Consider the following 26381-nt stretch of genomic DNA (forward strand, 5'->3'; position numbering starts at 1 on the left):
ATGGTCTGCCACCGAAATGTTTGTCTGCCCACGACTTCACAGCAATATCGAGAATTTTTTTCCACCTTTGTTCATTCCACTCGGGAGGGCCTCGACAAGACTCAGTCTTGCGGTGGTTTTGTTAATCTATTTGATTTCTGCCATGGTCGGTGATTAGCCTGCCGCTTGCCATCTCGAGAATACTTTCCCGATAATATTTCGAACTTACCTTGACGTAAGGTTCGACTAAAATGCTTGGAGAGCGCTCATCTGCGGTTACAGCGGCCCAAACCATTAGCTGTGGCAAATGCTGCCTCCTGGTGGCCAATCGATGGCTTCAATTCTCGTACGAACGGTCGGTCAAATAAACCCTATCCTTTTGGAAGTTTACGAATTGCTCAATTTGAAAAATTTTCTCGTCAGAAAACAAACTGTTCGGGAATCGACCGCTTTAGGCCAAACGAAGCAACTCCTTCGCTATCTCAAGTCTAACTTGGTGCTGTATTGGTGTGAGATCATGCACCTTTTGGATCTTGTAAGGCTTGACTTTGATATCATTTTGCAGTATGCGGCAGATCAGATACTTTCAGTTCTTTCGCCATTTGATTGGCACTTATTCGGGGATTTCGCTCAAGAAGCCTCTTTACTTTTTGAACCATTTCACGTGACGTGCCGTCTTTTGATGACCACCTCCATAACGTTTCCCGATGCTACCAGTATCATTGTTGGGAGTAATGGTGCGATAAATAAAAACTTTATTTACTCTAAGGTGCACGAGCTCACGAACAATCGCTGGTTGCTTTATTCCAGCCAAATATTAAAAATTTACTTTTATTTTAGCAGTCTGTTTATTAAAATAGAGGCCGACAAAATTCAAAGTTAACATTTTTTTCCATTTTCTTTATTTATTGAATATTTCTTGTATAAGAAACTAACAATAAATTTACAAACTATTTGTTCAATGGGATCTCTACATGCATATGTGCATACATGATTAAATCGGATGTGGATGTGATGGAAGTGAATGAATGGAGGGAGTCAGAAAGGATGGGTTTCCAGTCTCCGATTCTTCATAGCTGGGAGCTGGAAAGGCCTAGTTCACAGTCTCCCGTAAAGCTTCCATTGTCACTCACGACGAGCATGTGCAATTCTTTTTTTGACGTGATGGAATTGGATGGAGGTAGCCGTTAAGGTCCAAGTGTTCCGTATCCCTTGAAACTGCGTGTATCATGACGATGAGGCCGTACTCGCAACCGGAATGGCCAAGATTCAGCTGATTTCTCGTGGCCGGACCCTCGTTTGAGATGAGATAATTAAAATAGTGCAGACTTGTAGATGTCTTTTTTTCTCAATCGCATGTGGCCTGCATTTAGAAGTAGATTTCGGGCTAGTTTATTCGGGTTTTTATTTTTGTTTTTTGGCGGTGAGATTGGGTTAAAAATGCCTTCGCACCATATAGTAACCGTCGCTACTACGGGTGTGGTGTTTCCACTAAAAATATCCCTCCTCTCCTCTTGGATTTTTCCCTCCAACCCGGGACTGCTTCCGCATTGCTTCGAGGTAGAGGGTCAAGACGGCGTCCTAAGAAGGACACTTACTTACTCACCCTGCGTCCAGGGTCGCCTGTTTTGAAAAACCTATGCTCAATGCTCTTCAGCATAACTTTCCATTTCACGCTTCTTTTTTCGGATAATATCCTCCACAAAATTTGCGACGGCATTTCAATTTCCTTCGTCCATCATCATTTTCTCGATAATTTCTTCAGATGTAAATACACCAATAGCTCGTTGCAGACTTGTTCTCTCTACGTTGCACCTCTCGCATTTACAGAAGGTGTGCTCCGAATCATCATACTCAGTATCTCCATATATGCAGTTTGGTTGGCTCACTTTCCCATTCGCTACAAATACTTGCGAAAGGACCCATGTCCGGACAAAAACTGTGTGAGGTAATAGTTAACCTCACCGTGCTTTCTTTCTACCCACTTTTTTAGATCGGGTGTTAGTCTCGCTGTCCATCTACCATACCGTTCAGAGTTCCATCTTGCCTGCCAAAGTGTGAGCATTTGAACTCTAACATCGGAGAAGCGTGGTACTGGAATTCCTGTGTTTTTTGCCTCCCATCCCCGTTTGCGCTATTGTGCTAGAATATCTATAGGGATGGTTCCGCTGATAACTAGCACCGCTGCTTCAGATACTGTTCTGTATGACGAAGCCACTCTGAGAGCGCAGGTGCGTTGCACAGATTGCAGAGTTTTCTGCCGGCATTCCACCCATAGCAAATCTGCCCATATTTCGCATCCGTATAAGAGAATCGAGTTTGTCGTGTCCATTAAAAGTTTTCGCTTGTTCTGCGTTGGACCTTCAAGGTTTGCCATGAGTTTACTTAACATGCCGCTTACTTTGGCAGCTCTTGTGGCAGCATGGTTTATGTGCGCCCAGTAAGTTAGCCTTGTGTCTAATTGCACTTCTAGGTATTTGACCACTCTTTTTGTCGAAAAAGGTTCATCGAGTACTTGTATGTCTACTTCTAATGGGATACGTATGTTCGTTAGAAGGATTAACTCTGTTTTCTCTGTGGCCAGCTTTAATCCATAGTCTTCTAACCACGTCTGAACTCGGATCATCATCTGATTTAACTTCCTTTTAGCTTCGGTTATTACAGCTGCAATCTGCGTATCCCACTAAATGCACATCCTCAGGCATCTCTATTCGAAGGATTTCATCGTAGCTTATTGGGATGGTATTTTAGCTTTTGTAGGTATTTTTTGCTCAACGGTACAATTTCATCGGCTACACGAGGTATGCAAACGTCTCTGTGAATGTTAGCGTTCTTTATATACTATGGAGCTCCCGTAATTATTCGCAAGACTTTAGATTGCACTCTCTGAAGTTTTTCGATATTTGAAAGCGTAGCAGTTCCCCACATTTTTGTACCATATGTCCATATAGGTTTTACCATTTTACTGTGGTATACTCCTGAGCAAGTGAGTCACGTCTCAACTCAGCGAACTCTGAGCTCAGAATATTTTCTGAGCACCTGAGTGTGTCGGTGGCAACGAAAGAGCTTACAGGACTAGCAAAGCTGCAACTCTGGCGCGGTCTTAAACGGAGCATCTCAGAAAAGAATCCAAGCAGCGACTTTCATCAAAGCTTAGCTTACACTTTTAAAGCTCGTCTGAGGACGGGGACGGGGCAAACATCTAACCTAACTTAGTCTAATTTAACACTCTACATGGTTTAGTTAGGGTGGAGTGGCTTATCTTAATAAGAAAAGCTTTAGCCTTTCTAAATACGCAAAAATCACAAAAATAGTTTAAAAAATTGGTCAAATGAGCCTAAAGCCTCACTAGTACCAAGTTTCCCTTGCTAAATTTTTTCAGTTAAAGAGCTATTTCTCCCACAGTATACTATGCAGCACTATATAAATACTTCTATTAACTGCTTAAGCGCCGTCTTTTCTATATTTTAATGGCGAAACCGCAACTTAGTCCGATGCATTTTTTTTTCTTTATCTATTACACATATCTACACTTAGAGAGGTACTTGATCTAAGACAGTAGTCCATTTTTTTGTGTTGCATCGCCCCTATAATTTTATTATATTATAATAATTACATGAATGTGAAGAGGTTAGTATTTGATGGGCCATATTTCCTTAGCTGTAGACAGTCTGGGCACAAAGTGTGGTGTTATGTATGATATTGCAGTGAGTTGTAAACTTGCAATCATACGCAACTCAGAACCAGCTGCTAGTACTGAATATATTCCTGCGCATTCATTTAAGTTAAAATTATGTATATATTTGCTTGCAAATTGTGTTAAGTGTATATGCATAAATATTTTGGATATTTGAGGCTTGCAAATTTTGCTTTTCCCAATACAAATATGGCAGCTGCAGCGATACGTGCTCTGCATGCAATGAACCCACAAGACATGCGCAACCAATAAATAATAGACGGAGCAACAAGTTCATTCAAATTACTTGCAACACTTTAGATGTGTAACAAATGCATTTGATTACAAAGCTCATGCATCATTTCGATTGGAAAGGAAATAGGTGCTATGCAATATGCATCATATGCAAATATGTGTACACATACAGTGAGTGTCAGTAAAAATCGTATATCTTTTTAATTGCAATATTTCTGAAGTTATTTTTTTGCTTAATTAATTATAAAAATTTCTTCAAACTCTTAATAAAAGTATAAACTTAAACCAAAATTTTAATTTAAATATTTTCAAACTTCATACTAGATTACAATTTTATAGTGAAGTGGTAATATGCTGGTCCCATAAATTCTTCTGTAATATGATGCAATCTTGAAGTGGCTACCGTTAACAGTTTCGTAAGCTTTACTCGGTTACCTGGAGATAAGAGCGCATCTGGGAACGAGCTCGTTAGAACTATGAAGACTCGTATTGGTTTATCTGCAATATCAGTGAAATTACGTATTCACATATGGGTCTGTGCCTAGCATCAGATCAGTTGGCTGGTTGCAAACACTCTGCGACTAACTTTCCTAATATATCACTAAATATACATTAGGGGAGTAAATGTTCTTTCGACGTCATTCTAAATAAAATTATAGGAAAAAAGTCCATTACAGTACAACTCTAAAGTCATTTTCGAACCGTACAAGTTTTAAAAGGAGCAGTCTTTAATTAATATCAAGTTAATTTGGCGATTAATATTTACTTAAGTAAAATGAATGCTATTTTTAATAAAAACTTGTACTTGGGAATTTTTTTGTATGAGGAATTTAGTTTTTATATAATATCCTCAAAATAATTTGCCAGTTTGCTAATTAAGTTAGGGTTATATTGTGTATATCCCTTATAAGTAATAAAAAAAATATTTTTTCCACCAGTTTTAGTTCGATTTCGAAAAAATATCTCTTCGTTGTATGCAAGCAAATTTTCAAACATCAACGCTATTTTGAAGCGGCTTCAAACTTACGAAGTGTACCGAAATTAAATGGGCTATAAAACTGTATACCGAGTTCTATGTTTTCATTAAAAAATTACGAAAAAAGTTCCGCATAAATAATAATATTAAAAATTTTTGAGAAAATATTAAAGAATTGTAAAAAGCAAAATGAAATTGATTACAAAAATTCTACAGAAAAATATTAAAAAATTGTAAAAAAAATTTAAAAAGATAAAGTGACTTAATTATGTCAGCAGAAGTGTAGCTTCTGGGGGTTTGAAATATATAATATAATACATATGCATGTATATATAATTGGCGGCCGCCGCAGCCGAATGTGTTGGTGCGTTGCTACCATTCGGAATTCAGAGAGAACTTAGGTTCGAATCTCGGTGACCAAAATGAAGAAAAAGTTTCCTCCATTTATGGAACAAGATCACGACGCACACCACAAATAGGAAGGAGCTCGGTCAAATACCCAAAAAGAGTGTATATATAATTGGCACGTACACCCGTGTATATGTATATACCATATGTATGTAAATATAATTGGCATATAAATCCGTTTTCACGTGCCTGGCCAAGTCCTCTTCCAAATTTGTGGTGTGCGTCTTGATGTTTTATGTTTCATGCCGCCTCCGAACGGTAGACGGTTTTTTATGAGGAGGTTTGTGAAAGAGTGGCCGCTTTTGGAGAAAACCTTTTCTATCAGTTGGTGTTTCATGCCCGAAATGGATTTCAAACCTTGGGCGAGGACTTGGCTTTTCTCTCAGCTACAGATAAATCAGACTACTTGCAGGTATTCCAACCGATATTTAGGCATTATTAACCCATGCTTAGACTAGTTTTGTCAGATAACAATCTGATTTTCATGTCTGGTGAATGAAAACTCTGCATTTTACTTTATCAGCAGTCGTTTCGCATTCTTGAGGTTAAACTTAGAGGCAGTTCTTACTAACTTGGAATATAGTAAGCTTTTGGCATCTCTCTGGAATCTAGAAGCTTGAGCGATTTCAGTAATGTAACATAGCAACTTGGGCTTAAAATTAATGAGCTATAAAGTTGTATACCAGAAAAAATTGTAGAAAATCTAAACGAAACTTTTTTTGTATTTTGCTAGAACTTTGTCAGTTTCCCTTCAAATGCTGGAGCCACAATTTATAAAAGTTTTGTTTGACCATAAACAATGTTTATTTTAATAAATTAAGAAACAAAGCAATCCAATTTTTTCAAAAGTGAAGGTACGCTGCTTAGTGGCACGCACTGTATTTATAAATGGCGCATACGTACAAAGCAAGATGTTTGGCCGAAGTTACCTACACAAAAGAAGGGTTCGCCCTCGAATTATAGCTGGTTTTCATCAGATGTTTTCTCATAGCAGAATTTCGCTCGGAGTCCTGCTTGTTAGTGACCGTCGTATGGTAACCTCTATTACAAGACACATTTCCCTATAATTTGATGTTCCATGTATCCATTGTGCATCGAACCCAGGAACCACCAAATAATGGTAATACACAAGCCAACACAGCTACGGCTAAAAATATTTATTAGTAAATATACCAAATGCGCTTATATTGATTTCTTCGGTACTCACCCGTGTGTACTTATAGTGTAAATGTGTAAGTGGTAGTGGGGCGTATGAGTAACGTCAGACTAAATAATTTTAGTATAAAAAGTGCAGTGACAAATTGTGCACAATTCCAGTAGCTTAAGTGCTGTAAGCACAGCCACAAATCTCGAATAAATGCGAAAAAAATTTGATTCAGGCGTAAGAGGATAAAGAGGATATACAAATATGAAAAATGTAAGTGTTAAATTTTATGGCTCAAAAATCAACTGTGCATATTACTCAATTTTCAACATTTCAATTTTCACTTTTTTTCTTTCGTCTTCAGCTCATTTTTTTGTTCTGCTGCAGCATACTCCTGCATGCCATCAGCACCTCCACGACAAGTGCCGCTGCTGTCATACCGGCGACACCCACATACACAGTCGCTGTAATACCCGTCGTCACGGCGCATAGCCATCAAGTGGTCGCGCGCAACTACAATCGACTCTACGTGCCCGCTGGCTATGTACCCACAAGTTATGTACCAGCTATAAGTCCCACCACCCCCTTGGCCACCTACCCCTATCCAACAAGCTACGGTTACGGTTACGGTTATTACCCGAGTTACGGCTACAGCTATGGATATGGTACCCCTGTGCCGACGGCCTTGTGGCGATGATGTGTTAACGCTAATATGCACAAAGCCTAAGCGAATATGTTTGTGTAACGGTATAGTAGGTGCAAGAGTGTGTCCGCGTGTAGCTGAAGAGTGGTTTTGCCAGGATACGCGCTGCTGAGTTGATGAGTTTGTTTAACGTAATGGTGAAGCCCATTGCTATGTACTTTTATCTGCAATATTTTCCGAACTTGGGTTGAGCGACTGGATGGCTGGCTTATGCATAAGTAATTCATACAATAAGTTTTAATGTTACGAGGTGAGAGTGGTTTTGTGTTGCATGTTTAAAATTGTCTGCAGGAGGCAAGTGAATAATGAAAATACTGTATATAATATTATATTTCGTATAATATTTTGCGTTCGAATAAAAAATTCCACATAAAATAGAAAATCACTAAATATTTCATATCTACATAAAAATTGTAATGTAGAATGTTTAAAAAGAAAGGAGAACTCTGAATTTTATAAAATGATTCTTCTATTGCCTGCAGAAAGCTGAAATATATTTCGGTGCTTAATGAAGCGGAAGCCCATACTATAAGGAATATGCAAATATAAAGATTACATAAACCTCTTCCCTAACTCTACACCAAGATACCCACTTCATAGATTAGAATAGCATATAGAGCAACATCTGGATCCAAAGAAGTTGCCGGGCTATGAATATTTCACTACAACCGCGCTGTATACTCGGCATACTCCAGTTTAAAGAGAGATGCGAACAATGTGGGCCTTGCGGTGAATGAGGACAAAACAAAGTACCTGCTGTCAACACACAAAAAGTTTTCGTGTCTTGGACAATATGTCAGTGCTGACAGCCAACAACTCGAAGTTGTGAAGGACTTCGTCTACCTTGGGGTCAGTATTAACAACAGAAGTGACACAGCCTGGAGACCACACGCAGAATAATACTTGCCAACAGGTGTTACTTTGGGTTCAATAGGCAATTGAGAAGTAGAGCTACATATCTCTCGAAAGATCAAACTGACACTCTATAAAACGCTCACCATTCTCGTCCTGCTAAATGGCGCAGAAGCATTGATGATGTCAATAGCAGATGAGAAAGTTTTGGGAGCCTCTGAGAAAAAAATGCGACGTAAGATCTTTTGCTCTCTGCGCGCTAGTAAAGTGTACCGCGTATGGTGGAACAGCGAGTTGTGTGAGCTATATAGGGACGTGGACATAGTTAACCGCATGAAATAAGACGCTCCAGCAGGCAAATTTACGACACAGTACCCAAAAAAGGAAGATGTGGAAGAGGAAGATCACATATCCGTTGGTAGAACCTGTCATCATTCGATATTTCGAACTGACATAAACGAGCGCAGGGCAGAAACAAGTGGGCGCTATTTTGGATTCGGCCAAAACCGACCCACTGTTGTAGCGCTACATAAGAAGAAGAACAAAAATTTTAAGAAAGCTGCTAAATATTGCATTAGCACTTCTTTCAGATCTCTCTAGTGCCACAGTGTCATGTCTTTCTAAATTAATTGAATAAGTTCTGGTATCAAAGATGGCTATTTTTTTTTAATGACTATAATATTATATTATATCAAACACTAATTTAGTTTTCGAGAAAAGAACGGTGCAAAGAGCAGGTTAGTCGAAAACAATGGTAAGTACTGATATAATTGACGAATGCCAATAAAATTTCCTAGACTCTTGAATTCCTCTCTGTCTAACAGTCGATTTACTATAAAAACATCTGAACTTTTTAACTATTTAAGGGATTTCAATAATGGTTGGTGGTCCTCACGGTAGCGTTCTAAGGCCAATGTTGTATCAGACATCCCTACTAGCAGCAAGTAGTTGGCACCCACGTTTGCAAATAAAAATGGTATATATATAATATATATAATATATATAACTTCCAATGGTTCTGCGAGGGATCAAAGAGCCACAAGCCATGATAAGTGTCCTATACAAGTTGAAGAATATTGTAGCAACACGTGCACCTTATTGACGAATGGCTTGCAAATTGACATAAATGTAAAATTAAATGAGGAAAAGTGTAAGCATGTCGCTTCTTCGTTAAGTCCACAAACTTGCCTGACAATCAAATTAAGTAGTACACTTATACCCTCGAAGTTCCTTATTTAGATATATGTATATTTGAACAAAATACTTGCCTAGAAAATAATTATAGTATGTAAACAGCAACGGCGAATATATAATTGATTAACTTATTGATATAATTATTGTTTTTTGTTTCAATAAAATGCTAAGCACTTATTCCACAACCTAAAAGATAATTAGATAAAAAGTTCTAATATATAATAAATTCAAGCCAATTTGCATGTAAGGTATTCAAGTATGCCTGTGCAACCAACCATAATATAATATAGAGGTTTCAAACTAAAATCCTGTCATCATTGGAGGTCCCTAACCAAAATATATATAGAAATCTGTAGCCAAAACGGTGAAATGGAAAGTATCTGAGTAAAATATCGGGTGCTTTTTAGCTGCATGAGAGCCATCGATAACTATGGTTTGATAACTGAGAATGGGAAACTGTGTGGACATATCCATTCACTAAGGAGTGGCTAGTCATCAAGACGCCTGAGCTACGCTTCCAAATTGTGGAAATTTAATAATATAATATAATGAATTTAAAATAAATATGATCCTGACGTTCATAGAGCACTGGCGGCACATCATCGGTCCTTATTTCTTTCGAAGTGAAGAATGAGTTACCGTTACGGTGAATTGCGATCGCTATTGAACCAGCTGATTGAATTTTCAAAAGTAGCATGAGGGACTTTCGACAAATTATTCAGCTGAACCCCGACGACATTTTGTTTCAACAAGACCGCGAATCTTGCAATACAGCGCGCTTAACAATCGATTTATGGGGTTAAGGGTAGTCAGAATTTTCAAAAAATGGATTTTTTTGCATTTTCCTAAAGTATAGTATCTTAAAAATATTGTGTGAAAATTTGAAGTGAATCCAACACATACTTTGCGAGTTATTCAACAAATAACAAAGGGATCTCGGGCGCTCCGGAGCGTTCGAGAGAAAGTAGCTATCAGCAGCAAAACTTTAAATGCATTTTTCTCAAAACTATGTTTTTTGAACTGGTGATTACTGTAACTTAAAAACCGCTTGGTAGATTTTAATAATATTTATGAAACATAAAAAACTCTTGCCAGATCGAAGGATTTCTTTTTTTTAATTTCTAATTTTTTTAAACAATTCATTGTTGGTTTTTTTCTTGCTGATTTAGATAAAAAATGCTTCGATCAGGCACAAGATTATCTATTAATAAAACTAATTTCTCTTGTCCGATTGATTTTAAGTGAATCTCCAAGGATTTGTGATAATCACCGCAAGGGACTTTTGTTTTTTTTTTTTTTTTGAAATTTTACTCAAGTCAAGTCGAAGCATGATGTATTTTTTACGTACATGTACGTTTTTATTTTTGTAAAATAAAGCAATTGACCAGCAAAAAACAAAATTATTGAAAATCATCATTTTTTCGGGCCCTTAACCTTTATTGCAATATTTAAACCAGCAATGACGCCAGATTTATCGAGTAAAGTAGACAAAAATTGGACTGATCGAATGGTCCATGTAACTCGTAGCCGCAGCATATGTCCGCAGCATGACCCGGCATTAGTATATATCATATTCAAAAAATAAATACCAAGAAACTATCAACCATATTATATTAACAAATGCATTCCAATAATATCTCTACTTTGTGTTATCATTTTATGTTCTCAAGCTCTTAAAAAGCACCCGATATGTAATAAAATTACGCAATCATCTAAATTAGTTGGCAAAACTTTAAGCGGCACATGATTGTTTTAAGCTTGCGGAGAAGAGACTTATCAATCTTTTAAAAGACGACAAGATGGCTTAGTGCCTAGTTTAGAGCTAAAGCTGAATAGTCTGGATTCAAGGCCTTGCAACTTATTGCTAGGCTATATTTAGTTTTATAGTCAGCTGCATTTTAGAAAATTCGGAATATCGAATGATACCTCGCGGTCAGATATTCCCAGAAAGTGAAAAACGTACTTCAGTGTAAACTTTAATTTAAAATACTTAATAATAAACAACACTTAATAAAAAACACTTGAAAATATAATATTTGGATATCTCTTGAAATACAATGCATGAAGTGCCATAGACACTTTCTAAAATGCAGCATCATAGGATTGGTAAACGCAACTAACCATTATAGCGGCCATTCAATTTTAAACTTTGTAGAAAATCGGTTTCTATTAGCACGACTCTTTAATTTTCTGCATTGCTTTGCGTGGTATTGGCCACATATTTATAAGTTTTTGTTTGGCTCGTAGGCTCCACATTTTGCTTAATGGGGAAAATACCCACCACAGTCAGGAAACAAAAATTGTTAAAAATTAAAACGATTTTTGAGCCTTTCTAAACTGGCACTTTTTGCAAAATTCAATGGACTACAAGACTGCATACTCAAAATATATCCAGAAATTCTGATTAAAAAGTTCAAACGTTAATGGAAATTTTTATAAATTTCGTACAAAGTGTATGGTTTTTGTTGTAGTACGAACAACATTTTCATAAAGAAATAAATGAAATTAAATAAATAAATAGTCAAAACCTGACAATATGTGATGTACACTTTCTTCTTACGCTGACTGTAAGTAAGTTTTTTTGGCTACACATTTGCGACTAAATCGCAGAAAAAAATGATAACCTCTTAAATTTTACTGACTTTGTAGCAGATGCCACGAGCACATGCCTGCCATCACAGGAAACAATGTTGAAGCTATTGAATTATCTGACACAAAGCTAAGAGATTCTTCTGATGATAATAATATGGAAAGTAAAATGGAATGATGATCATTTGGAAAATGACAAACTTACAGAGGCCACTATATGAGTTGGTTAATGAAGCAGTTACCTTGAACAGCAATTTGCATAAAAGTTATCTTAAAATTTCAGACTATTTCGAATTTAATCAATGTATAAGTAAATATGTGCTTTTTTGTTCAAAATCTTTTTAAGTTAATTTTGAATTAAAAGGTTGTTTATTTACTTAATAATTGTTACTTTATTATCAATAAATTATTGGATTAATTTTGGATCCCAATACCACGAAAGTTCGACTTTCATTACAACTTTTATTTTTAATTGGTCGCAAAAATCGATGTGATACTGAACAGTTGACCACTCTAAAGTACTCGTACTATTGAAAACGGCACAGACAATACCCCGCATGCCTTCATAAGTAAAATATTTGAAGTTTTATCGTCAGAAAACATAATTCCAGGGGGAAAATTTACTAAGTTATGTAAGGGTTCATTTCGTTAGCATGGATTGAAAAAATTGTGTATTAAATATACACTTTCAAGTTACAGTACAAATTTTCCATTTCACTTATTTCACGTATTTAAGTTGAATTTAAAGCTGATAAATATTTTGGTAGTACATTTTCGTCTGATAAATTCCTCTATCTTTCCCGCAAAGGAGACAAAAACCGCAAATCTTCTAAGGAGTAAAAGGATTAAAATGTTCTACGAACACCTCAGTTTGTTATTCCGATTACTATAACATTGTGCAAAGTAGGGACAACTGGAACCTCTTCTTAAGATAAAATCAGTCCTAAACTTTCAAATCGCTGATATTTTTATGTCCTCTCTACCAAGTTCCATTGTCGAAACCCCGTTACATTTTTTTGTGTGTTTACGGTATAATTTATGTTACAAATTTATGCCAGGCATAAGAAAGAGCGGTAGGTGGCTGCCGTAGACGAATGGGTTGGTGCGTGACTCCCATTCGGAATTTGGCAAACGTAGGTTCGAATCTCGGTGAAAGACAAAAATGAATAAACACTTTTTCTAATAGTGGTTGCCCCTCGGCAGACAATGACAAAAAGCCGAGTGTATTTCTGCCATGAAAAATCTCCGCATAAAAACCATATGCCGTTCGGAGTCTACTTAAAACTGTACGTCTCTCTATTTTGTGGACGCAGGCCACAAATTGGAGGAGCACCTCGGACAAATACCTAACAGAAGTGTACGCGGCAATAATTTAATTACTTATTTTTTATTTTTATAAGAAAAAGCAGTAATTTACTTTTTAAAATAAAGAGTTGCAGTGGAAAAGATACCTGGTACGTGTGTTATCAGAAAAAGCATCAAATTAGTGTGCCTATAGATAGCATTACCAAAAAGTGTCGAGAATTAAATAATAAACCAAATTTTAGGGCTGTGCGCAGCTACAATTCGCTAGGAGCTGGATTCGAAACTCACAGAGGGCAAGAAATACCAAATTATAGAAAAGGCTTTTTTCAAGACGCAGACTACAAATTGTAGGAGTAGCCCGGCTATTGGGTGTTTCTACGGGCTAATGGATGTACACGCCAATTATAAAGGATTTTCCTATAACAGGTGTAACAGGTGAATGGATTGTGCTATCGAGAGATGTTTAGCGATTTTTTACGGCCGGAATTGGATGAAAAATAAACATCCGATCATTTGTAATAAAAAATAGCATTTTTCTTTGAATATAAAAATAGGGCCTCTTATTGGAAAACCCTTTATATTGGATTGAGGAATAAGTTCATAGCGTCTTTATATTTGCTTTAATTTTACAACGATTTGTTTGCTGTTTGGCACAGGTTAAGTATTCATTTGATAGAACTTTATTTGTATTTTTGAGCTATTTAATTTTTATTAGTTCTGAGGTTTAGAAATGGAATATTCAGGAGGCAAAAATCAATATTTTCCACACCTGTTCTTTTCTTTACGTTGAGGTCAAAAAGTTACCGAAGCAGCCCGACAGCAAAGTTCAAAAGTGGCGACTTTGACATCGACGACACGTCACGCAACGGAAGACCTTCTGAACTCGACGAAGAACGTCTCAAATCACTTTTGATTCAACGCAAAAAACAGAGAAATGCGTCTTGAAATTGCTTCTCAGCATCTCGCCCACCATTGAGCAACATTCGGTCATAAACAGTGCTTTTTGTACCGAATCGGCGAGAAATGAGAAATGGTGCCTATATATCAATATGAAGCAAAGAAGGGAGTGGGTGGCTCCAGAAGGTAAGCCAAAGCCGAGCGTCAAGCCGCATTTTCATCCAAAGAAGTTCATGATATGTGTTTGGTGGGACTGGGTGCCATGGAGCACTGGGAAATGCTCGAAAATGCCACTGTCAACAAGGAGCTCTACATTTCCCTGATACACCACATAAATGAGGCTATTCGACTGAAAATACCTGATCGACATGGTCAAACTATACTCCTTCACAACAACACCAGGCCCCATGTTGCACAAGTCCTCAAAGCCGCACTCCAAAAACTCGGATGGGAGGTCCTTCAGAATCTACCGTATTCTCCGGACCTTTTACCGACCGATTGCTATATTTTCCGCTGTCTCTTAAACCATATGAAGAACGTTACCTTCGATTACAAATAGATCCTTAAAAACTGGCTCAAAATTTTTTTGGTACCAGACCAGGCCACTTTTGGCGGAACGGCATCAACATATTGGCCGAGAGGTGGAAAGAGATTGTAAAGAGTAACGACGAATATATAATTGATTAACTTATTGATATAATTATTGTTTTTTTTTTAAATAAAAGTTTTCGATAAAAGCGTTTCGAACTTATTCTCCAACCACATACACACATTATTAAAATTAGTTTTTTTATATGCATACTTGTTTTATAGATTTTTCATACATCGTTCGTTTGGCATCTGCATTATAATATTTCAGTTGGCGTTCTTATAAAACACAATTAACAACCCTATCAAACAGGCGGCAACCATCTCCAAAAATATTTTCTAAAATAAGCGTTTCTAAATTTCTTTTTAGTTCTATTATTTGATATTTATTATTAATTATTTAATTTATTCAATTTAATTTTTAAGCAGTTGGCAACTCTGCTCAAAATATATTCGAAATTAACATTCACATTTTTTTGACATCCATATTTTTATATTTCTTTAATTTTATCATTTTTACTTGAACATAATTTTTCAAACAAGTGTACTCCTCTTATTTTTTTATTGAGGAGATGAGGTACCAACGGCTGAGTTTTCGGAATTTTTAAATAAAAATTTCACAAAATACTGTTTAAATATGTATCTTTGATATGCTGAATTGTTTAAATAAAATATATGATTGTATATATTAAAAAAAATAGTAAAAATACCCTTTTTTTAACCTCTGTAACCCACCTAACCCCTTAAAAGGACGTTCGAATTTTTTGCTTACCTATTCCATATTTCACAGAAGTATTCCTACATAAGTAAGTAAACTGTATTCTAAACTTCAAGCTTATGTACAACTTGTCGAAACATGTCTATCCCTGCGCTATTTAAAGGAGATTTTTTAGGATAATTATTTGATTTCTTTTAACCAGTATGTGAATAAGAGCCAAACAATATACAGACTAATTTTTTATTAAATATCTAGACGACGTCAGGACCAAAAATAATTTTAGTACATAGATATATAAATACATAAATATATAAATTGTAGTATAAAAATTGCATTTTAAAAGTGTAACTCATAAAAAACTGCTAAAATTACGCAGGTATTTTCAGGCACTTGCTTTAGTGTCTCGTTAAAAAATACATGGAAAATTTGATCGTTATAACACACAAAACAATCAATTATAATAATCATAACTGGGTCTTACACCCCTTATTAGGTGTTTGGCCGAGCTCCTCCTCCTATTTGTGATGTGCGTACCTAAAGAGAACTGAAGACTGCGAATGCCATTACCTGCAGAGGGGCGAGCACTATTAAAAAAAAACTTTTTCCATCATTTGGTATTTCATATCCTGGGTTCCGAATTGTGGTACTACCGTGCAAAGCAATCAATATCATCAGTAAATTTAGATATGGATTATGTCCGACATTTTGTACTCCCACATCTTCAATTCTCGGTGAAAATATAAAATTTATAAATCATCTAAATCTTAATCGCAATCATCAGCATCATTGGCTGTACAGCCCTGGTCGGTTATTCGACCCTAAGGGTGATTACCGAAAAATTATCCTATATTCTGCATTCTTATGTTTAAAGCTCTAGGTTTCATAGTTGCCAATCAACAAGGAAATAAATGTGTTGGTTGTGATAGGGGCCCAATAATTACTTATAATTTTAGGATTGATCTCCTGTTTATTACTTGTTTATTACATTCCTGGAAACTTTTTGGCAGAGTGTAAGTACTATATGTATGTTAACTTTAAAATAAATTCAAAATATATCATAGAAAACTATATATATCACACTTTTCTCACTTACAGGTTCACATTCTTACCACAGTAATGGAGAGTGCAGCTAAAAGACCAGCGGCAGCTACAACTGGGGCAGCCGCGATTATATTGTAATTTCTCGCGATCACTTGATTACTTGTGGCAGTCCCAACAGGGCCTGAAGCAGTTACAACGGTAGCGGACGCAGCAGCCAGGATGCCGGGCGAAAAACAAAACAACCTGTTGGATGAAAATAAGGGAGTCGTAAGTAATTAGAGACTAGTAATTCGAATTGTTAAAAAAAAGCTTACGTATTTGAAAATTTTACTTTTCTACTTATCTTTTTAATACGACTGTGTGTCGAAAAAGCGTTAAAAACTATATGTTTCCATTTTTGAAAAGACTTGCAAGTTTTATACCAAGACGTAGCAAAAATTAGTATTTTTTAATTTTATTTTTATTTTCAAGTTCACCAAAAATGCCCTTCAAATATAATCGGCATTTAAATACCTCGACGCTGAGGAATTTTGACAAACCTTATTGCAATCCAAAGCCGCTGGAGTGTTGGTGCTAAGATTTTGAACTAAATTTGTATGTAGACATGTGCGCTACTGTAAATTACCCAAAATATTGTTATGCGCAAGAGCAACGCGAACAAGCGTATATTTCGAGTACTTGTGTATATTTATAGCAATTGTTGGTTTATTTACATGTTTTTTAGTTTGTGTGTATGTTTCCATAATGTATTGAAGGCGTAAATGTATTTAAAATACACTTTTGTATGTATTTAACGGAGCTCGATAACTTTTGAAATTGGTAATGAAACACACCACAGTGCACAGTGGGCAGAATTCAACAAGAGCTCAAAGATAGCCATACAGAAATATAGCCAATAGAAAATACTTACATACATACTATATGTAGTTAATTTGCTGCAGATAAAGCATTCGCAAAGACATCAAGCAACGAAAAAATAAACATACACATATGTTGAAGGCCAAGCGCCGATAAAAGTAATAAACTCATGTGAAATTTTATCTAAAAATGTTCTAAAAAGCAAGGAAGCCATAGAGAGACTAGCCGCAAACAGACGGTTGTATATACGTTGGGTACCCGGGCATAAGGGCATTGTAGGAAATGAAATTGTAGATGAGATTGCCAAGGGCGCTGCTTATACACCATTTGAACAAGAAAATGACATACTGAAACCTTTAAATACGATATACAATGGCTAATCAATGAATAATCTAGCCACTTGCAAAATCGCAAAAATCATGTGCACCCAGAATGCAGATAAATACGTATGATTCGTACTAACTCTGTCCAGAAAAGAAAGCAGAATTATCGTAAATATACTGACAGGCCACAGATTTTCCAATGAACTGTAAGGGAGCAAAACCCTAGAACACCTTCTATGTCCTTGCCCTGCGTTAGCTAGAACCGGATTAAAATGCTTAGGAGCTCTACAATATGAGAAGTTAGAATGACTCTCTGCGTTAGTGTTTCAGAGTTAACTTAGATTCGCAAAAGACGCACACGTACTGCAAGATGTCTACTGCAAAGAAACGTAAAGGTCTAGCTCCATCTGGTAACACTAAGGACCAATAGGTCTATGCGATACCTTTCAGCCAGCCAGGTCAACTTAACCTTACCTATGTCGTTAATATAAGAGCCCAAACAAACTTGCTTACTATTGTAATATCAAACTACTTAGATTTCATTAAAACAATAGCCAAATCGAATGAAATAAATAACAAAATGTTCAAATACGTATGAAAGTCCTACAATAGGCCTCTTCTATTTGTCGCTGCTCTGCTCGCTATCCCTGTGTACGGCTTTCTTGACGAAAAATGTGCATGTGAAAGCAACAACAAAGTTATCGAGCAAGATTCGCCGCTAGCGAGGTTGGTTATACCTATAAAACTGGTATCAAGGTGTTAGCCCAATGCAGGCTACATTCGATAATTGTCAAAAATAAATAGAACAATACTGAAATATATGAAGAGTTGTGCAGATTTGCTTGAAGCCCTTGAGCCCCGGCGAAGTTTTAAATAGCTCAATGTTTTATTAGCAGCGCTTGCGACATTAGGAGTTGAACAGCCCTGTCTTTCATTTCATTTGACTAGGTTTAGCTTCATTTGTGAGTTTTTATTTACATTTGCTTTTCAAAAATGTTTGAAGAAAATTTAATAAGTGCTATTGAAAATCATATCTTGTATATTTTTACAATTAAAAGAAAAATTCGCGTAATTTTTCACAACCTCTAGGTAACATCATGATTCCAAAATGCATTATGTAGTATTGAATATAGTCAACATCTCTGTTTCCTTTTCTTTTTACTAATCATCTAATTGTTATGACAGCATTCAATGTGCTCATTTGGCCAAGCAAGTTTTCGAAGCCAAGCAAAACAAGTACATCAAGCAAAGAGAGCCTGCATTGGGACAGCACCTTAACTAACTATTTTACAAACAAATGTAATTTTATTTCAGCGTTGCCAAGATATTCACTATTCACCACTTGCTAATGCTTGCCGAAAGGAATAGGCCTTATTTCAATATCTACGCAAAATATTTGTATACCCACACATACTTGTGCACAAGACTGTCATAATTTTTTCCACATAACAGTTGTATGTAAACGCATAAAGGAATCGAGGTAGATATAGACCTACAGCAAGAGGCTTAGAATAATGGGACGAAGCCAAGCCAAGCCAATTCGCCGGTTCGTGTGCACGATAATTACCATACTAATATATCTCGGTATTGAAAACATGCGGCATCGGTCGCCACCTGCCATACGAGTATAATGGTAATTTTCAACAAATAAAAAAAACGAGATATCTGCAAAATTACTTAAGTTTGGTACAAATGATGAATTCAAATAAATACGACACAAGTAAAATTCTGAAAAATGGTCGGCGCCAAGCCCACTTTTAGGTAAATTCGTGTATCTCAATAACAACTAAATAAAACTCACCCAAATATAGTTCACGCATTGGTTCCGATATCAATTAAGCCCGAAATTTGTTAATATTATTGAGACCTAATCACTTTTATATAATAATTAATAATAATAAAACGAAGTTTTCGTTCGTCCATCTGATGTTACAAGCTATAATATGTATTTGGTGGGACTGGAAGGGCACGGCTTACTGGACGGTGCGGAACGGCATCAACAAATTGGTCGAGAGGTGGGAAGAGGTTGTAATTAAATTGTAATTGATTAACTTTCTGATTATAATTATTGTTTTCTGTTTAAATAAAAATTTTCGGTAAAAGCGATCTTAAGATCTTATTCCCCAACCCAATACATATAAAATGTGCGCGTGTATATAATTTTCGGTCTGGGCCGAATTTAGTCATGCTTACTTTTTTGTTCTATTTTCTGAATTGCATAATCTTCACAAACATTAGACTCTCTTTTTGCCTGTGCCGCTGTCACAGCCGGTTTCCTGGCTACCGCTTTATTGACATAAGCTGCACCCGCCGCTGTTGTTGCCGCTTCTGCTCCAGGTACTATCGCTACCGACAATCAAACGATCTCGAGGATGCAGAATGGTATCGCCGCAGACCCTTTTGTTGCTCGCTGTCGCCACATTGGCTATGGTATTCGCTGCTGCACTTTTTGCTACTGCTTCTTCTTTTGGTAAAAATTCTCACTATAGAAAAATATATGATATAGTTCAAAATAAGTAAAGCGGAAGATCAAGAATTTCAAGGTTGAGCAGGCTTACTAAGGCAAACTTAGACTCGAGGACTATTATGAAAAAATAACCAAGTAATATTTGATAAAGTTTCATTAGTTAGCTATGCCACTTTGGTGGATTTCTATTAAGTTAGCTCGAGATTTCAGGCGGAAGTCACTGCCATAAAAGAGGGACTTACCGAAATAAAAACGAGAGTATTATCCGCAAATGAAGTCTTCATTTACTCGGACAGCCAAGCGGCAATAAAAGCGCTTGAATCAAAAACGCACTCGTCAAAAACAGTTCTGGAATGTTTTAAACTACAAAATGACGTATCTAAGTGTTACAAGGTGCACCTTATCTGGGTGCCAGGCCACAGGAATATTGCAGGAAACTGTAAGGCGAATGAACTTGCACGAACCGGTACAACGCTCGATCTCGAACCGGATAAGGCGCTGATACCCATGCCCATAGCCACTTGTAAATTACTTATAGACAGGCAAACCATCAAAAAGGTAAATACAAGCTGGCAAAACCTCACAACATGCGAACTAAGCAGACAGACATGGCCGAACTGGAACAGCGGTCGATCGAAGATCTTGCTAAGATTTAACAGAGAAGCTATAAGAAAAATGATAGGTGTATTAACTGGTCATTGTTTAATAGGCAGCCACGCTAGAAGGTTAGGACTCCCGTACTTCGATTTCTGTAGAAGCTGTCTTAATACAGAAGAAGAGGAAATAGTCAGACACCTTTTATGTGAGTGTGAAAGCCTAGTTATGAGAAGGCTGCGCACTCTTGATACAGCATTTCTAACCGATGTAGCAGGCATAGCCCATCTAAAACTAACGAAGCTCTGCTCGTTTATTAAAGCTACCGGATGGTTTGAAAAGGAACACGTAGAGTAAGGATAAGCTCCAGTGGTATCACAATGGACCTGAGAAAGGTCTAAGTGTGTCTTTATGACGCCTACCTACCTAGCTCGAGGCTGCTAACCTAAATGTGCATATAAAGGCAAATAAAGTTTAACAGTTTACAACAGTGATACCCAGAAGTCTCTTCTGGGTGAGCAGGTGATACATTGAAAAAGATTTTATACTTTTATGCATATGTGTGTGCAAATTTTCAAAATCAAGTAACTTTTTCATTGATCCAGTAGGAGCTTAGCATGTTTCAATTGCCGGTAAACAAAAGTAAGACAATAGAGCAGATATGACAGCAGCTATGCAATAATTACGACTGCTGAGTTGTATTGATTTTGTTATTCAATAGATGTACTCAATGATGATGTTACTCAATAGATTATGTAACATATTTAGTAAATATATACTTTATATTATTTCCCTATGCTCGCCTATTCGCGCCTGTGTTAAAAAATTTCTTATGAGTGAACATAAGGGGTTATATACCTTGTGTTGGACTAAAAAATGGAAAATTTTTTTATGGCACATCATCTTAAAAATATAAATTCAAAAAGCATAAAGATCGGAGCACTAGAACGAAAGTTAAAGACCGTGGAAGTGCGCGACCTTATCCATAAATGAAGTGCACGCAAAACTTTAGACGCGATTATCTCGAAGTCGTGTTTTTTGAAAATTACCGTCGCGATGATCATTATTTATCAAAAACTATTTGACCGATTTCCATAAACTTTTTTTTTAATTATTCGAATTTACAACCTCGTGAATCTGAATGGTTCACTTTTTATAAATATTTGCATAGTTCGCTGGAATTATTTTTTTTTTAATTTTTCTAAAATCCTCTTTTTGGTGCAAAGCGGTTTTCATATAGAAAAAATTTTTTTGGGTAAATAAACCGTTCAGATTTACTAAAAACTATTCTTCTACAATAATCATTTAATTTTTTTGATTTCAATTTAGCTGCTCATGCGCTACCGTGATCACCGCAAGCCTCTTCTAAAAAACGGCGTTTCGGGGGAGGGGCGATATCAACAATAAATAATAACATTTTTTAAAATAAAAACAATGTATTTGTCGAGAGTTACCCTTCAATATGATATATGCCTTATTTAAATAAAAGTTCTAAAACATATTTAAACCAAAAATCATTCTGAAAGTTCTAATTAAAATCCGTAGAATTGGAATGAAAGTTGATGTAATTTTTCTGATTTTTGTATAAGTTATAAATCCAAATTTCATAAGTAGTTCAGTTAAGTTTTTGTTAAACGATGATTTATATTATTTATGCAAAAATAATGAGCATTCAAAACAAAAATAGTCAAATTAAAAATAGCTATAAAACCTTATGATTTAATCCACTGACAAATGAAGAATACTGTGGTGAACATAAAAATATTAACAGCTGAGAAATCTCATTTTTTGATCATATTCTCTAATTTTTCAAAATATTTTTTTTTCAAATTAGTGAAACCTCTGGATTTTCCAATATGAGTTGTTATTTTGATATTCAAAAAAAATTATATTTTTTAATATAAATGCTTATTTCATTATAAAGAGGAAGGTATGTAATAGTAGAAACTAACATCAGGTAAATGACCACCACGACCACGCTTACAGGACAATATCCTTTTCATGAAATTTTCTATAACCGAATTGCAATGTGGCTGCCCTATGTCCTCGATAGCCTCACGAATTCCATCTTTGAGGTCTTGAATCGACCCTGGGCTGTTGGTGTACACCTTCTCTTTCACGTGTCCCCAAAGAAAAAAGTCACAATGTTAAAAGTCACAAGATGTTAAATCACAAGATCTCGATGACCAATTGTGATCACCTCTTCGAAATATAACACGGTCCGGAAACTTTTCCGTAAAATATCAATAGTTTTGTTACTTGTATGGCACGTAGTGCCGTCTTGTTGAAAATAAACCTTGTCCAGATCAATACTATCCAATTCCGGCCATAAAAAATCTTTAATCATCTCTCGATAACGATAGATAACACCTGTTATTGGAAAACCCTTTATTGAGTAAAGTAAAAATTGCAAACTTTTCTCGTCGATGAAATTAACATATTAAGAATTATCCGATATAAATCAAATATGCGCCACTTTGTTCAATGACTTTTGTCGATTTTTGACTGCAGTAGAATAATTCTACGGAGTATTTTTTATTATGCGCAAAAAAATCACATAGCTGGCCGAAGCTAAATTCTGATTTTTTGAATGGTCTGAAAATGATATTTGGATGCTGTGATTTATACTCGTATAAATGTTTTGTTGCTTATGTTTATAAATGGCAACTCTACTGCATAAATGCTTTCATATTATTGTAGTAGAGACTAATTAAATTTTATTTAAATAGTATTTTTACTTGAAATAATTTTCAATAGGTGGCAGCTCTGATTTAGATATTGAAGTGTGAAATATGTTTCAATTCTCTTTCAATTTACACCAATACTGTATATCTGGTTTAAAAATCCTTACGAAATATAAGGTATAATGGCAACTTAAAAAATATAAGGTATAATGGCAACCTTGTCTGCGAGAGATTAAGAATGTCGGAAACACCTCATATCAACGAATGTAATAGTAATACTAAACCTGTTTCGATTCCAGAGGTTCAGAACAATCGATTGATATTTGAATTGAGTGGAATTGCATTTTTTTTTATTTGGGTAAACGATGTGTTTTTTATTGGGAAATGACTCTTACAAGTTTTTCGCCCCAAGGAAATATTAGGTAAAGTTTACCGGCTTGGTCTAGATAATTGTAAATGAAATAAATGAAAAGAATAAATTTAAAAAATATAACTCTTTTCTTAAAACATTTATTATAAAAATCATAAAAGTTCGATTTCCATTGGGTCCATTAACGGCGCACTTTTTTGTGCTGTCTGTTTCACCGCCTCTTCACTTTGAACGTATCTACTACGTTACGTATCTACGTAATGCATAGAATTTTCTCTTTTTAACCATTATTTTGGAACGCCGCAATATGCAACGGGTTTCACCAAACACCAAGGTTGCAGTTCAAATTATGAATAAAGAGAGATTGTCAATTCAGTATAGTAAGCTTTAGCACAGTTTTGAAGGACTTTCCGAGCCGAAGAAAAATCTATTATTCCCTAAAAATTTTAAAAATTCAAGTAAAAGTCTCTTAAATAAATTTGTACTAAAGTTTTCTATTATTTATTAAATGTACGAACATCTTTTACCACACAGCAGCAGCTAAGGGAGCGGCGGCGTAACGAGCAACAACTGGAGCAGCTGAAGAAGCAGCAGCATAGTGAGCAGCAGCCAATGGTGCAGGTAAGGGAGCGGCTAAGGGAGCAGCTAAAGGAGCAGCGGCAACATAACGAGCGACAACTGGGGCGGCAGCAACAACTGGAGCAGCGGCAATACCATTGTAATTTCTCGCGATCACTTGACTGCTGGTGGCGGTAACAACTGGAGCTGGTGCAGCGACAACAGCGGCGGGAGCAGCATAGGCCAATGGAGCGGCAGCCAGGAAACCGGGCTTGGCAGCAGCGCAAGCGAAAAGAGCGAAGAGAACAACGGCCTGTTCAATTAAAGAATAAGAATAATTATAATTTTATAAAAGAAAAAATTTTGAGAATTTTTACAACTCACGTATTTGAACATTTTCGGTTAGTTTTTGTTTGGTTGCTGTTTATTGAATGAAAGTTGATAACTGTTTGATATATTTGGTTTAGTGCAGTGTGCCTTTTATAGTAAATTTTATAACATATAACCCATAGATTAAATTTCATCCAATAATGCATCGACATTGGCCTTCAAAGTACATTTATTTCATTGACAAACTATTTATCGAAATATCCACTTCCATCTCATTACAATTCAGTGCATTTTATTATTTTACGTGGTTATTCAGTATGCCACCAATTAAAATTTAAATTAACTCAAAATGCCCAAAACTACTATGAAGCTCGAAGAAGAAGTGTGTAAAAAACTAAGGCCATGGTTTGCATTCCTAATTGAGAGTTTTCGAAAAGAGCCGAAAATATCAAATCGAACTACCAAAGAGTTATTTTAATTTACCGTTGTATTGCAGTGCACATACCTACATATGTAATTGTGTGGGACAATTAGTCATATCAACACTTGTTTAAAAATTTTGGTACCAACTTTTGTTTCAGCACTCGACTATAAATATCCAACCGATTTTGGTTATTGGTATCAAACAATCTTTAGCTTTTGTTTAAACAACAGTCACAGACAAGAAAATCAAACACTTCAACATGTTCAAATACGTAAGTTTCTTAAAACTTCAATAATATTTTGTACAGCTCCTCATTCATAACTCTCACCCTCTTATTCCAGGCCGTTGTTCTTTTCGCTCTCATCGCTTGCGCTGCTGCCAAGCCCGGTTTGCTAGCTGCCGCTCCATTGGCTTATGCTGCTCCCGCCGCTGTTGTTGCCGCTCCTGCTCCAGTTGTTACCGCCACCAGCAGTCAAGTGATCGCCCGCAACCACAATGGCATCGCCGCCGCTCCAGTTGTTGCCAGCTATGCTGCCGCCCCAGTAGCTGCCCCAGTTGTTGCCAGCTATGCTCATTACGCTGCTGCTCCTTTGGCTGCTCCAGCAATTGCTCATTATGCTGCTGCCCCTCTTGCGTCATCGTTACTTTGGTAATGAGATATGTGTTTAAGAAAATCGAAAGTTGCAAATGATCCGGTCAAAATAAAATATCTGTTTCGAAAAGATTTAAAATGACTTTGTTGTAAATGAATATCTAATCTAGTGAAATTTAGCAAAGTTTAACCTGGGTCTTCCAGTTATAATATGAAAATTTGCAGCATCTAAGAAAAGTTGATATCATCTGGATGTCTCGACTTTTCATAGATTATATACGGGTACAATGTACGGGTACGGATATGGGTTAATCTACAATATATCACACCGTCTGGGCAGTTTTTATGAAAACTTTCTATAGCTATTGTCATGATTTCAGTCCACTTCAAACGACACTTTTTTATTTTACTCTTGAATTTGGAATATTAAGTCAGAGTTTTCATAATCTTCTAGCGAATTTTTAGTTCGAACTTTAATTTTAATTTGAAATAAGAATTACTTAAGTGATTGGGCAATCATTTTCATTTTAGTGTAGAACCATTCATGGCATTTATTTTTTTAAGATAATCCCTCCCAAAAGTGGCCGCAACTGTGCCGTTATCCGGCCAACCGTAAACACAAACTTTGAATGACTCCCTGGATTTCGTTAATAACTTTGGTAATGTTGGCTTCCAATACCTCAATCGCAACTGGTTTATCCACATACCTCCAGAAATAAAAGTCCAAAGGTGTGATTTCAAATGATTTTGGTGGCTAATCCACAGGTCCGAAACGAGATAAAAATTGCTCACCAAAACGATGACACAGGAAATCCATTGTTTCATGGGCCATATGGCAAGTGGCGCCATCGTGTTG

The 26381-nt window shown here is 36.2% G+C and overlaps 3 protein-coding genes across 3 annotated transcripts; 2 read left to right on the forward strand and 1 right to left on the reverse strand.

The window, feature by feature from the left end:
- Nucleotides 1–6595: 6595 nt before the first annotated feature.
- On the forward strand, nt 6596–7523 carry LOC129241002 (uncharacterized). Its single transcript, XM_054877112.1, has 2 exons — nt 6596–6711; nt 6803–7523. The coding sequence occupies exons 1-2, from the start codon at nt 6703–6705 to the stop codon at nt 7133–7135; spliced, it is 342 nt and encodes a 113-aa protein (XP_054733087.1). The 5' UTR covers nt 6596–6702; the 3' UTR covers nt 7136–7523.
- Nucleotides 7524–24144: 16621 nt separating this feature from the next.
- On the reverse strand, nt 24145–24575 carry LOC129242330 (cuticle protein 38-like). The gene is made up of 2 exons (XM_054878912.1): nt 24564–24575; nt 24145–24492 (listed from the first exon to the last, which is right to left on the reverse strand). Exons 1-2 carry the CDS (start codon nt 24573–24575, stop codon nt 24145–24147), a joined length of 360 nt encoding a protein of 119 aa, XP_054734887.1.
- A 611-nt stretch (nt 24576–25186) lies between these two features.
- Nucleotides 25187–25586, forward strand: LOC129241773 (cuticle protein 16.5-like). Its single transcript, XM_054878275.1, has 2 exons — nt 25187–25204; nt 25275–25586. The coding sequence occupies exons 1-2, from the start codon at nt 25193–25195 to the stop codon at nt 25584–25586; spliced, it is 324 nt and encodes a 107-aa protein (XP_054734250.1). The 5' UTR covers nt 25187–25192.
- Nucleotides 25587–26381: the final 795 nt, after the last annotated feature.

Source organism: Anastrepha obliqua, chromosome 3, assembly GCF_027943255.1.
Source record: "Anastrepha obliqua isolate idAnaObli1 chromosome 3, idAnaObli1_1.0, whole genome shotgun sequence".
NCBI lineage: Eukaryota > Metazoa > Arthropoda > Insecta > Diptera > Tephritidae > Anastrepha > Anastrepha obliqua.